The sequence below is a fragment of the Lissotriton helveticus genome, chromosome 2_1 (assembly GCF_964261635.1).
Source record: "Lissotriton helveticus chromosome 2_1, aLisHel1.1, whole genome shotgun sequence".
Lineage (NCBI taxonomy): Eukaryota > Metazoa > Chordata > Amphibia > Caudata > Salamandridae > Lissotriton > Lissotriton helveticus.
In genome coordinates this window covers 47,272,968-47,285,906 of record NC_136059.1, presented here as the reverse complement: position 1 = coordinate 47,285,906, position 12,939 = coordinate 47,272,968, and the positions used below count along the sequence as shown (strand labels likewise).

Here is a 12,939-nt window from a genome sequence, read left to right as displayed (position 1 = left end):
TTGACAGCCCTAGTTATAGGCACTGGCAGAAACTGGCTGGCTCACCTCTATGGCATGCAGCGTGCTCTTAATAATCTCCCTAGAAGGTCTCTGGGTGGGCGGACCCCATACGAAATGCTCTTTGGCATCAAGATGTACGTCCCTGACCTTGACGGTCTAGACTGTGTGGTTCGCGCCACTTCCTTTGACGCAGATGAACATTGCAATGTTTTACAGAATCTACAAAAGACCAGAGACAGTCTTGCAAAGGAACATTTGCCCTCCACGTCGGATGATGCGTTGCAGATCCCGGTAGTTGGCTGGCTACCCCAAGTTGGCGAACTGGTTCGAGAGAAGATCGATAACAAGAAAGAATTTGGTCCCTCCTATCGAGCTCCGGTTCCCGTCCTTGGAGTGAAGGGCACAAGAACAGTCATTTTACCACCACTTCCTGGTTGTAAGGAAAACAGGTTTATTTCAATTGACAATGTCAAGATACACAGAGTGGCCGATTCTTCTTAGCATGACACCGGCTGTTTCCTGTCCTTCCATTGTGAGAAATTCAGTTATGCCCACTGCTTCTAATAATGAACCTGATGTGGCCATCGAATTACCTGCTCTTTCCAGTCCTTTATTAAATAGTTTACCCGGAACTAACGTTGATGAGACAGACTATGCCTACCCCACTGATTTGTCCATACCTGACCTGCAAGCATGTTTAGCTACGGAATCCAGATTTTCTTTTGACTCTGTTTCTCTTGCCTCAAAGAAACCCTCTCGTTTTGCAGTTAATGCAAGCCTGTTTAAAAAGCATTTTTTGATACCCCCTTGGACATACATTTGGCTGGCCCTTTTTTCAATTTACCTGTTTATGTCAATCGGTTTTGTGTTTTATTTTTTTCGAATCATGGATGGACACTATGTGGAGGAAAGAACTTGCATTACTCATCTGAATGGAACTTTGGCCCCGCTTTCCTCGTCCCATTCTACACATAGATTTTAAAGAGACTTGACTTTGGTTAACATCACAGCTTGGCCTGTCCTTGATGGTATCGTGTGGGATGCAGTTCGGTTTCAGATTCATGGCCCAACGGAAGTCGTTGATGTCCCTAATGTACTTAGAGTGAATATGGGGGATGTGGTGAAACAAAACATTCGTTCTGATGACTGGGATGTCAATGCTGTAGAAAGTTTATTTTCTGATTTGCGTTACTATGCTGCATTTGATGCTGAGGATTTATATTTAGAATCTGCAAATTATGGTGAATTATTCTGTTACCAACATTATGGCAATCACTTCCTACACAAAACATCATCCAGAAGGGATACTGTTAACTTTACTCAGTGGGAACATTGCCCAGCACCTCAACAAGGGAGTTCCGAAACGTTTCTAAAGAAGTATACTTACTTTACTGACTTTAACCAGTCCAATCCCGAGTCCTTTTATTTTAAATTTCAAAAAATGCCAATGTCCAAGGTTAGACTTACCAATACTACATTGTTGTATTCGAAGGCCTTCCTTGATCGATTAGTTACTGGAGGCTATGAGTTATGGAAGGATACAATAGACCTTAAATCGGTTTGGGGTTCAAGGGCCTGGCAGGTACAAGGCACTGAGGCTTTGCACCGTGCATGTCTCATCCCGAATCATATGTTGTTTCTGAATGAAACAATTTCCCAGACCACATGCTTTGGATTGGCTACTTCTAAAAAGTTAAACACTCCTTCTTTCCCGGAGTTGGAAGAATATGATGGTTGGAGTAATTTTACTCAGTTGTCCATTAGAGAATTACAGACTCTACTTCTTAATTCCTCCTTTAACATTTCCAGTATGAATCCTAAGGGTTGGCTGCTTTGGCACCGTAGTGCTGATTCTTGCCAACATAGATTTTTGAATTTAACTGACGGTTTTAAAACTGTTAGATCTGATCCCAGATTTAGCTTAGGTCATACTGTCACCTCATATTCTGTAGGCAAATTGTGTCAAAATTGGCTGAAACATTCAACTTTACCTGCGGTTAAGGATCACCTTTCTAAACTAAATGCAGATGTGGACTTGAATGATTTCATTAAAGGCCCGGCTAGTGGCAGGTCGAAAAGGTGGTTATATGGGGTTTACAATGAAATTTGGAAGCTATCACAGATTGAGGCTGCTACACGCCTTAGGGCTATTGATCAAGCAAATCTTGAGAAAGTGCTTGCAGTTGTTGACAATAGCATTAATGTGCTTTCCTCTAGAATTTACACATTGGATAATATTGTGTCGTCAGTCGTCGATATTGTACATGATGAAGTGTCAGTATTATACCATGGTCAAAATCAATTACGATCAATCATGCAGTTTGCATGGACCCTTCAAACTCTGAAAATGGGTAAAGTTCCCTGGGGGTACATGAACGTTTCTTCTTTATTTGCACCGTTTAATTTGACTGACAAACAACGCTTACTTTCAATGCGTGATGCTTCCTTTTCTATGTTACATATTGAAAGGTTAGAATCTTTACCTTTTTCCGTGGCGGAAGCCACTGCTGCAACGTGGCTTATCCACGGTTTAATAACGCTGCCTTTTGCTTTATATAAGTTTTCAAATTGCATGAAATATGTACCCATAGGTCGTTATGAACCTTTAGGTAGCGGTTTCCTTCATGAAGTCTGGTCACTCCCATACACATACAGATGTTTTAAGGATGACCAGGAAGTTTATCTGACAGGGGAGGAGTGCACTGAGACGCCAGATCATTCTTTAATGTGTAGACACATACAGTTACACGGTTCATGCAACAAGGACCGACCGAATATGGCTTGCGTTTTACAAGGCACGCCAGTTCCTGCTATCATCCCCATGTTTAAATTATTAGAGAATGGTAGTTATTTAATGCTCAATAATGAAAACTGTTGTGGGTTAATTAAAGGTATAGCTTTCATAGTAACAGTAAGTGAGCGGGTTATTTGCTGCAGAAATGTGCTTTATCCTCCCACACGTGAACATAGGGAGTCTTCCATCTGGCCACAGATACCAACCTTGGGAGCAGAATTCAGCGGCATGGCAAGAATAAGGGCTCTTTTGTCCCAGAAAGAGGTGGCCTTGAGCTCGGCCCGTGAAACTTTCGTGCTTCACATTGCAAACACCCGTACAGAGGTTCAGGCTCTTTTGGATACTGATTTGCCTTTGCATTTCGGAGCGATGGTTCGAACTATCTTTAACGCATCCTCCACAAAAGGCCTTGCACATTTTTTTAAAGTTGTTAGCAGTGGTCTCGTGACTTCATTTGAAAAGATTTTTGGAGTCATCCCTGCTTTCTTCCATTCTATTTTTTCATCCTTGTTTGGAGGGTTCCCATTTTTACTTGCATTAGCAGCTGGCGCGCTAGTGGTTTTTTGTCTCTTTAAATATGGATGTCCTTCCTGTGCAAGACCCCGCGCAACAGCTACTGACGCGGTTTCGCAACCGCATGCTTGAATATTATGGCACACTGCCGTTGGCGACATTGAGCACGGCATATGGATTATCTTTTCGATTCTCCTACTTCACCTGTGTCCAGCATGTATTTCACTGCCTGACCTGTGATTTCCATTGGGCCATTGATTTGTGTCTCTGCGGACCGGTTTCTCCTGACGTCGATTTTAATCAGCTGATGAGTCCTATCATTGCTCACGAGTTGGTTTGTTCTGACGAGAGGATTATGGCCTTAGCAGTGGCGCATGGACTAATGTAAATGTAAAATGTAAATTGATACTTGTATAGCGCACTACTCACCCGCAAGGGTCTCAAGGCGCTTGTACGAATACCGCTGTGGAACCCATCCTGGCTTTCCCTGTGAGGTGCCACTCCTGGGCACCCCCAAGGTGGAGGCCAGGCATCCTTAGCGTTGTGGGGGCCGTTGTGGAGATTAAGCAAGCTATTGCCCAGAGTTGCAGAGTGGGACACCATGATTGGAATAGGCATCGAGGCGAGAATTATCTGGTCCGTGGAATTTTTGAGCTCAAGACCCGCCGAGGCGGGGAATTGAACCCTGGTCCCGGGCTAGACCTCTGCATCAGGGTCTGCCGCTCTAACCATTGAGCCACACTTCTCCACTAACTAATGGGTCCCTGGGATATATTGTCGGCAGCACAGACTTTCTTGGAACTAAGTTTTCTTGAAAATCCACCGAGCTGTCCTCTGATGGTTATAGAGGATCCGGTGCTGGGAGAACACGTATGTTCCTTTCATCTTTTAAATTGGATGGCTGAACTATTTTCGGATGAGGACAGTGATTTCCTATTAGAGGCAGTTGCTGCTTACTTTTCGTATACAGTTTTATCATAGACACTGCCTCGGATTGACGTGCTGATTAATAGCATTTCATTGATTTTATTGACTTATTTGTCAAGAAATATTTTTTACTTGCCTATTGGCTTGAGCCACGTTATATTTTTGGGCTATTTTTTAGCATTACTTTTTATAGTTTAGTTTCGATTCATGCTCGTTTACTGTTGAGTTCTGCTCTCATGTGATGGCACTTCTGTTATCATATTTAGTCCATTCTCGGATCATGGGGGGGTGTCATATAGCTCCTGTATATCCTTATATCGTGTTAAGTTAGCATAGGTACATTTGAGGTTTAAACGCCATTTTTCTTTCTTGCAACTTCTGCACACAACACTTAATTGTTGACTTAGCTTTCAACCTAGTAGTTTGCCGTGGTGTATGTGAGAATAATATGTTATTGCTCTGATATCAGCTTTGCTTAATAAACTATGTCTGCACGAAGAGTGCTGAAGTTTCAGGAACAACACGATATGGAATTGTTATGAGGTCTGATCTCCACGCCTTTATAGTCATAACACAAGTGCAGCCTTTGCCAACTCTGGCTTCAGGCGGGATTGATATTGCTTTGCACGAGGCACATAGAACACTTGATGCGGTGCACATGCAGAGAGAGCTGGTGTATGCTGATGTGATTCCTTCATGCTAGGACACTAAGGTATCGGCCCGCCCTAAACCAACCCAAAGAGACCTTCTTAGCTAATAATATAATATATGTGTTAGGGTGGGTGAGATATAAGTGTTGTTAACTCTTATTCATTACAGTATGTTAACATGCTGTCACCATTCGCTTTTTATGTCTTAGTAACTATGCTGGTAATTTTGCTACTGATAATAAGTATACTTGTATTATCTAAGATACTGCGCCTGAGAAGACGGCATTAGTAAATAAACATTTCAAATGCACATGTGTCTTCTTTACTCCATGTTCTGGTTTGTAATGATAATATAACGAAAGAGTGTTCATGAGTTCCACGTACCCTGAGGTACAGTAAGTTCATGTTCTGGTTTGTCTAAACATTGGGAGTTTGATATGTCCAATGAGACACTGTAGCTAGCTCGGTAAGGGGTGAGTTGGATACTAAGGTGAGTTTTGGGACACCCTAATTCGCCGAGGTTCCACTCCTCTGTGCACAGTTCTGTGTGAGAACAGAAACTCTGCGACAATACCTGGAAGCAATAAGCAATAGCCAGCATTACCCAGCAATTATGACAATTCAACATGGTAGATTTCTTTTTAAATCACCACAACACATATTCAGCAGGCAGTGCATTAAATGTTGTTCTCTAACATGTACAACCTCTTGTAATAAAAGGTGCCCCATTTTAATTTTGACCAAGTGAGTGTTCACTTTTTTGGCTCTGCCGAAAGTACCATTTCCCAAAGAAAAAGCACTTCCTCTCAGTATTTACAGTTAAACAGTTGTATTTAATGAAAGCAAACACCAGGTTAAACAAAGTTGGCAACTAGCGCCTGCAGAACTATATTTTCCACATTTCATTCCCTGCACTTTTGACCAATTTGATCTAGGAACAAAAGAGCAGGTAAAGTAGCTTTTTGCAGAAGTCATGTTTGCAGGTCTGTCAATCAAATCATTTGTAATGCGCACTACTTACCCGTGAGGGTTTCAAGGTGCTGAGGGGGAGCTGCTGCTACTGGTCGAAGAGCCAGGTCTTGAGTCGTCTCCTGAAGGTAGCGGGCAGACAAAGTTACATGCACAACAGAGCGGATACGAACCTAAGGCCACCACTGGCCACTAGGGATGAGGCGCAGGTGGTAGTCTGCGGGTGGTGGAGGGCCTTGACTTCAGCGGCGGCAGTAGTCAGCAGGGGTGCAGGCGGAGCTGCAGGGGGGGAGCGACCTACCAGGCAAGGTCAAGGGTCTGTAGCATATGACAACAAAACTAGGAGCCCTTGAAGGCTCTGCCCCGTTGAGCCATGCGCAGGCTCAGGTTATTACTGACTAAATAAATCTATCACCTTTTCATTCACTAATCGCAAAACTCACGCTAATGACTTTGTCTGCTCACTTTCATGTGAAACTTTGCTCTGTGCTCAGCTTTGCATCAGGAATTCGTACAGAGTATATTTTGTTTATCGTCCTGTAGGCGGAAGTAAAATTTGTTTGCCTGTGACTTCTGGACATACTTAACAATACTCATTGGGATGTGGAAAATGCCATTCTGATATTGGTTCGGTGAGGGTTAAATGGTCAAGAACTGAACCTGGCTTGAAACCAAAGAGCCAGTCTGCCGGGGGTGACAGAGAACTTTAGGTCCCCCTCCTGACAGACTCCTGTCCTTCAAATGTAGTGCTCATACCTTGACAGGAACTGCCATCAGGGTGCCATCAGCCTGTCAAGGTATAAAATGCCTGGTGTACGCCTGCCATCGGATTTGACATCCATCCACCAAACTTTAACAACTTTGTTGTTTTTCAAAACCAAACTCCCACAGTGGGAGTTAGTTATTGAGAAGCCAAAAAAGTGACTATCACACCCAGAGATATTTTTTTTGGGTGTGGGGATCATTATTTGTTTTGTTCAGTCCCTCACGGACTGGAAAAAAAGGACGTCCCACCGTCCACCCTAAGTAGAGCGGGCAGTGCAATGCGATCCTCATACACTCCTACTCCAACCAGCCATTCGAGTAAGGTTACCATTGACAGCAAATAGGGTTCCTTGGAGAGAAAGCTGGTAGTCCACCAGAGCCTGAAGGGTGGCTGTCAGCGGGTACTCCTTTACACTCTGTCAGCCAGATAGCACCCATCACACGAGACAGTACAGCGCGTTTCTGTGGACTCTGTGGAATGAAGCAGTCATATGCTGCATCATGGCTCTAAATGAATAACTGGCCTTTGAAGTGCCATCATGAAAATGTGTCTGCATCCAGGCACTTCATGCGCGTCTTATTGTTTCCACAGGGCTCCCTGGTGTCCACGTTGAAGGAGGTACGGCCCACATTATTCCTGGGGGTACCGCGAGTGTGGGAGAAGTTCCAGGAGAGCATGAAGGAAAGGGGGTCCAAGGCATCCTTCGTCCAAAGGAAGATCAGCGCTTGGGCACAGGAAGTGGGGCTGGAGGCCTGGCAGCAACGCATGAACGGGTAGGTCGATCCAGGGGTACGGGTGAGGCTGGGAGTGACGAGGTCTACAAGGGGTACTTTGGTATGATGCATAATACGATGTGGAGGAAGGACTGAGATGTATACTGCAAGGGGTCATGGAGAACAAATAAACTTGGTTGGTTGGAATGCAAAAAAATAGATCCCAATAATGCTATTTAAATTTAGCAAATCCTGTTCCCCATTCCCCTTAGGGATGTCTTGTTCTTCCATACCAGCCTTCCTTTGAGCCAAAGCCGGGTGAAAGGGAGGTTATAGTTCTCATTACTTCTTCTGTTCTGAGCTGGCTCCTCTGCTTAGCAAGGGAAAATTCAAACCAGATGTCAAAGGTTTAAGCTGTGGACAGTAGATGAGTGCCTGACCTGGTCACCACACACTGGTGATTCTTGGTATAGGAACTACATATCCTACTCAGTACTTTATAGTAGATGCTGTTATCACAAACACACTCAACCCATGCTGGCGGGAGAGTCAGGAAGCACCACAGACCAACTGCGAAAGGTGACATGCAAGAGGGGGGTCACGGTAACCTGAGGAGGCCAGGACCGTAGTGATCGTGGGCAGTGAGACGAGGGCTAGTTAGAAATACGGTGATGAGGCTGGAGTGGCATGTCACACAGGGGACTACACAATGAATGCCCTGGTGGAGGTGGCAACCCTGAATATCAAACCCACGACAGCAGTGGGACGGACAGAATATAGAACACAAAATATCGAGAAAAAATATTGACCAGGAAGTAAATTTTGATTTTTATACCCAACACCCATACATGTACCTATATATTACATGTAATTTCAAGGTGCATAAATGTGGAGTTAGGAACAGTCAATCTCTACTTCCCTAGATGTACTTACCTTTTAATCTATTATCCCTTGACATCAATATTCTTGTACCACAATACTGTTGGTGTCGCTAATCAGTAGTACAACCCCTGGTGATACTATGTGGAGATACCTCTCAGGAGGACAGATATGGTGACATGGACGGGTGGTAGTGTGCAGCCCATGAAGTGAGCAGGAGCGACAAAGTGCAAGGGAGTAGCTAATCCCAGCCATGCCCTTGTGGATTGCAGCAATGAGGAAGGAAAGGGCCAGATGAAGGTAATTCTATTTTACAGACTCATAAATACCGAATTTTACCGATTCCGTATTTATGAATCGGTAAAATAGAAGGTGGGAGATGTAGGTAAAATCGGTATTTGAAATACCGATTCTGTAATTACAGAATCGGTATTTCCCATTGATTCCTATGGGCTTTGAAGCCCATAGGAATCAATCGGAAATACCGATTCTGTAATTACAGAATCGGTAAATACCGAATCCTGCAAGGGTGCAGGGGGTGTCACTTTGACACCCTCTAGCACCCCAAATACAGGCATGTGTGCCATGTGGCACACAGACATGCCTAAGGGCACGTCTGTCTGTCACATGGCATACCTGGATTCGGTATTTTACCACCCAATTGGATTGGGTGGTAAAATACCGAATATGTAAGGCCTTTGGGACTCAGAAGAGTCCCACCTACATCTGGCAGTTACAGAATTGGTAAAAATACCGATTCTGTATTTTACCGATTCGGTAAATTTACCGATTCGGTAAATTTACCGAATCGGTAAAATTGGCCCCCTACATCACAAATACCCATTTACCGGTCGGTAACGGCCGAAATCGGCTGTTACCGGTCGGTAAATGGCCTCCTACATCTGGCCCAAAAGACCAGTGGATTCCCCGCTAGTATACATCTCCACCGCTGCCCCCACTAGCAGACTGTGGTAACCTATTCGTTTTTTATAGAATGAATTGATAGAATCAGAATGTATGGCATCATTTAGAATAGATTAGTTGGTGGAATTTAGAATGCTTAGGTTTCAGTCTGAGTTGTGATTCAAGGCAGCAGCACCCTTTTTAGGTCTCGGTAATATCCGGTCGGCGGACCGGAAGTCCGAGATTTATTGTTACTTAGTAGGCTGCTTTATCCCGCCTCTGTTTTCGTCTCTCCTCCATTGGCTGGCTTCCTAAACAGAGGCCAGCCATTGGAGGAGAGAGCCGTCCCTCCAAAGAATCTCCGTCTTTTTCGGATTTGGGGGCGTGATTTTTTGCGTTCTTTAGACAGTGACGTTGTCTGTCACTCAGAACCACAAAACCACGCCCCCAATTCCGAAAAATTCAGAAGGTTCCAGCCGCCATTTTGCAGCTGTCCCTCCGAGCACCTACAGGCTCACACACAAGTCTGCTCCCCAAAAACTTGGTAATGGAATGTTGGGGTGCTGCAGGCAAGGAGCGGGGTGCACAGTTCAGCCTGTGTGGGCCCCCAGTGCTGGAACAGTACGGCCGCTGCAGTATCGGCGGATGGCGGTCCGGGGCTCTGGGCTTCACGGCGAGCTGCCTTCCTCCATCCTCCGCCGCTCGGAGCAGGTACCTCTCCCTCTCAGCCTCGAGATGTCTTTCCCTGAATCTTACAGTGTAGCCAGCCTTTCAGAGATAAGGAAAGGGTCTCCCCATGTAATCCTTTGGCACTTTTCTCGTGGTTGCTGACAGCGTGCTTTTCAATTTCCTAGTCCTGTGCAGCCCTTGCCCCTGCAGTCGTCTCGCTACAGTTGGGCCACGGGCAGAGAAAGGGGGACACCTGTGCTGTTTAGGGGGGTGGGAGGGGTCCAGACATACACTGAGCTCGAAGGGTCTGGTGCCTTGCAGAAGACGTGGGATATAGACATTTGGCGACGGTGAAACGAGGTAAGCGGTCGTTAAACGTTATACGATATCGTCCTATAGGGGGGGGGGGTCTGCGTCAGCGGTACTTTTGGCCGTGTGCAGCCGTGTGTGCTTGCATGTGCAAGTGATGCATTGTGTGCGGGGTGTATGTGTCTGTACGTGGTGAGACCTCGATGCTTTGCATGTTGTGTAGTTCAGTGTGGCAGTACATCGGTTTGCTTGTGGGTCAGCGTTAATCAATAATGCTGTAAACATATACACAGTGCCTTTTGGAGGTAATCTTGTAATGTGTCGTCAAGCCAAGCGATTTTATCGTCATTATTGCATTCTATTGTTTTTTGCCTGCATGTTGTTATGGCTTTTATTTATTAAACAATAAACGAAACAAAGCTCTATAACGCAGTGTGTGCTTTGTGTAACGGTCAATCATGTTTGTGTACGAGTGTCAGTGTCTTTAAAGTTGTTTGTGTGACTCTGTACTAGTGATGGTGTAGCTGTGCTGGTGCGCGTGTGACGCTGTGTGTGCATGTATTAGATGGCTGTGTTCCGTGTCATGCTCTCTATATGCACCCATGAGGTTATGTAGCTCCGTATAGCTGTACTGTTGTGTTAGTGTGTTTGTGTTGCTCAGTAATGCTGTGTGTGTGCATTGTGTCAGTTATCTTGTGTGTTGGTGCGCCTGTGTGAGTGTTGTGTGAAGGTCTCTTTGTACTAATGATGATTTCTAAGTTTTGGTTTGAGTGACATTGTCTATCATGTGTAGCTCTGTGAGCACGTGTTTCTGTGATAGTATGTTTGTTGTGTGTTTCAATGTGCACCAAATAGTGTGTTGGTGTGTTGGCGTGTCTGTCATCCTTTGTGTGTTGTGTAGCGCCGCATGGCAGTACTGCTGTGTGGTAGTGTGTCTACATTGCTGTATAAGGGAGCGTTTTGCCACTGACAGTTACGCAGTGTGTTGGTGCGCCTGTCTCTGTGTTGTGTGGCTCTCTCTTTGTACCAGGAAGGCTGCTGGTGTGTTGCTGTGTGCTGCGTAGTTATTTACGCACGTGAGGCTGCTTTTGTGGCGTGTCTCTTGTGGACATGCGAGGCTTTGGGTGTGTGTTGCCGTGTCTAGGAGGCGTTGCACGTCGGTATTGCTGTGCGTGGGTGTGTTAGTGCCTCTCTGTCAGCCGGCGGTGCCGTCTCCCTGCCAGCGGCGTTCTGTTGTTATTTATTGTTCATTTATGAGGCGCTCCTGCAGCTGGGGCAACCGCCCGAGCCCGCCGTGGTGCGTCGGCATCTGCTGCTGCTGCTGCGCGCGGCCTCATTCCTCTCTCCTTTTATCCTTCTCACATTTCCGTTTTCTTCGGCGGATGCCGTTTATCTTTGATGCATCTTTTCCCCTCGGGAGTCTCTGTGTGCTGCAGAGCTTCGCCTCACCCCACCCCACCTTCCTCTCATTTGCCATTTCCACTCATTCCTTCTATTTCAGCCTCTGGCTCCAGTACAGAATCCATCCATCCATCCATCTACCATTTCACTCATCCATCCATCCATCCCCACCTCAATACCCCAGTTTCTCTCTCTCCCTTTCCACCATCCCTCTCTCATCCTTTATTTGTCTCTCTATCCAACATCTTTCTCCTCCACTCTCGCTCTTTCTGACTCCCTCTCCATTCCTTCTTTTGTGTTATATTTTCCCTCTCCTTCTCTCTCCGCCGTCTTCTGCATCATCCTTAGTCTGTCGCCCCCTGGGCCCGCCCCTTTCTCTCGCCCACACCTCCATCACCGTTTCTCTATCTGTAGCCATGTTCTTCTCACTACTTTCTCTGCCTCGGAGCTGCCTCCTTCTCCCACCTCTCTCTTGCTCCCCATCAATCACGCTCTCTTTAGCAGCGCCCCCACTTCCCCTCTTTCTACTCATCTTGTTAAATTATTCCCCCTCTCCCTCTCTCCCCTACCCCGCATCTTTCTCTCGTTTACCCTTCCTCCCACTTCCTCTGTCTCTCACTTCGTTTTGCGCTTTTCTCTCTCCCTGTCTCCCTTTTTCTCTCTTTTCAGTCTCTTCACCCCTCCTTCTTTCCTGTCTTTCTGTCAGGCAGTCATGGGCCACGCAGGCTGACAAAACAACAATCTGACTCAGTGAGACTCTGACATGGTCACACAGTCAGAGAAAAGACAGGAAGATGGAAGGGCAGACTCACAGCAACAGTCAGAGGTAGGCAACATCAGACAGTCGTGGACACACTTGACCACACAAGAACAACGTGACTTCGTGACACAGGCAGGCAGGGTCACAATGTCATAGAAGAGGCAGGAAGAAAGTTACGGGTTCACATCTCCTCAAAATCAGTTCAGCCTTCTATGCTTACAGGGGTCAGTACATGGAGCCCCATTATAGCTACTAAGCTTAACTAACATCAGATATTTAATATGCAGGAAATGCTCCAAAGTGTTCTATTAAAAAAGGCACTACAGTTACTGTTTTTATTCCTCTCAGATCCCACTTCACCCACAACCTATTAGTAATTCAGTGCTTAATTTGTAAATAAAAAAGTGCCGAGTCCAAGGCATTGCTTACCAGGCCACTGCAGGGGACGCCTTTCCTTTCCGTTGTGCCATATAAGTGTGTTTGTGTGCCTGAATCTTGTTTTGTAGGTGGCTCTATGTGTGGGTGGCTCTGGCTGTGTGAGGGTGGCTCTGTGTAGGTGGCTCTATGTGAATGACTGTGGGTGGCTCTGTATGTGTGCGTGGGTGGCTTTGTGTGTGGCTCTGTGTGGGTGTAAATGCAATAGGTCATGCATTTGCGAGCGATTAAGCTATTGGCATTGTAAATGA

At 45.8% G+C, this 12,939-nt stretch overlaps 1 protein-coding gene across 5 annotated transcripts in view; it reads left to right on the top strand.

The window, feature by feature from the left end:
- LOC144817695 (long-chain-fatty-acid--CoA ligase ACSBG2-like) overlaps positions 1-12,939 on the top strand; it is a 607,186-nt gene that overhangs the window by 521,537 nt on the left and 72,710 nt on the right. For all 5 annotated transcript variants that reach the window (XM_078674444.1, XM_078674446.1, XM_078674447.1 and 2 more), the window contains one exon: positions 7,211-7,392. In XM_078674444.1, coding sequence (XP_078530570.1) covers positions 7,211-7,392 — 182 coding nt within the window. The remainder of the gene's footprint in view (positions 1-7,210; positions 7,393-12,939) is intronic.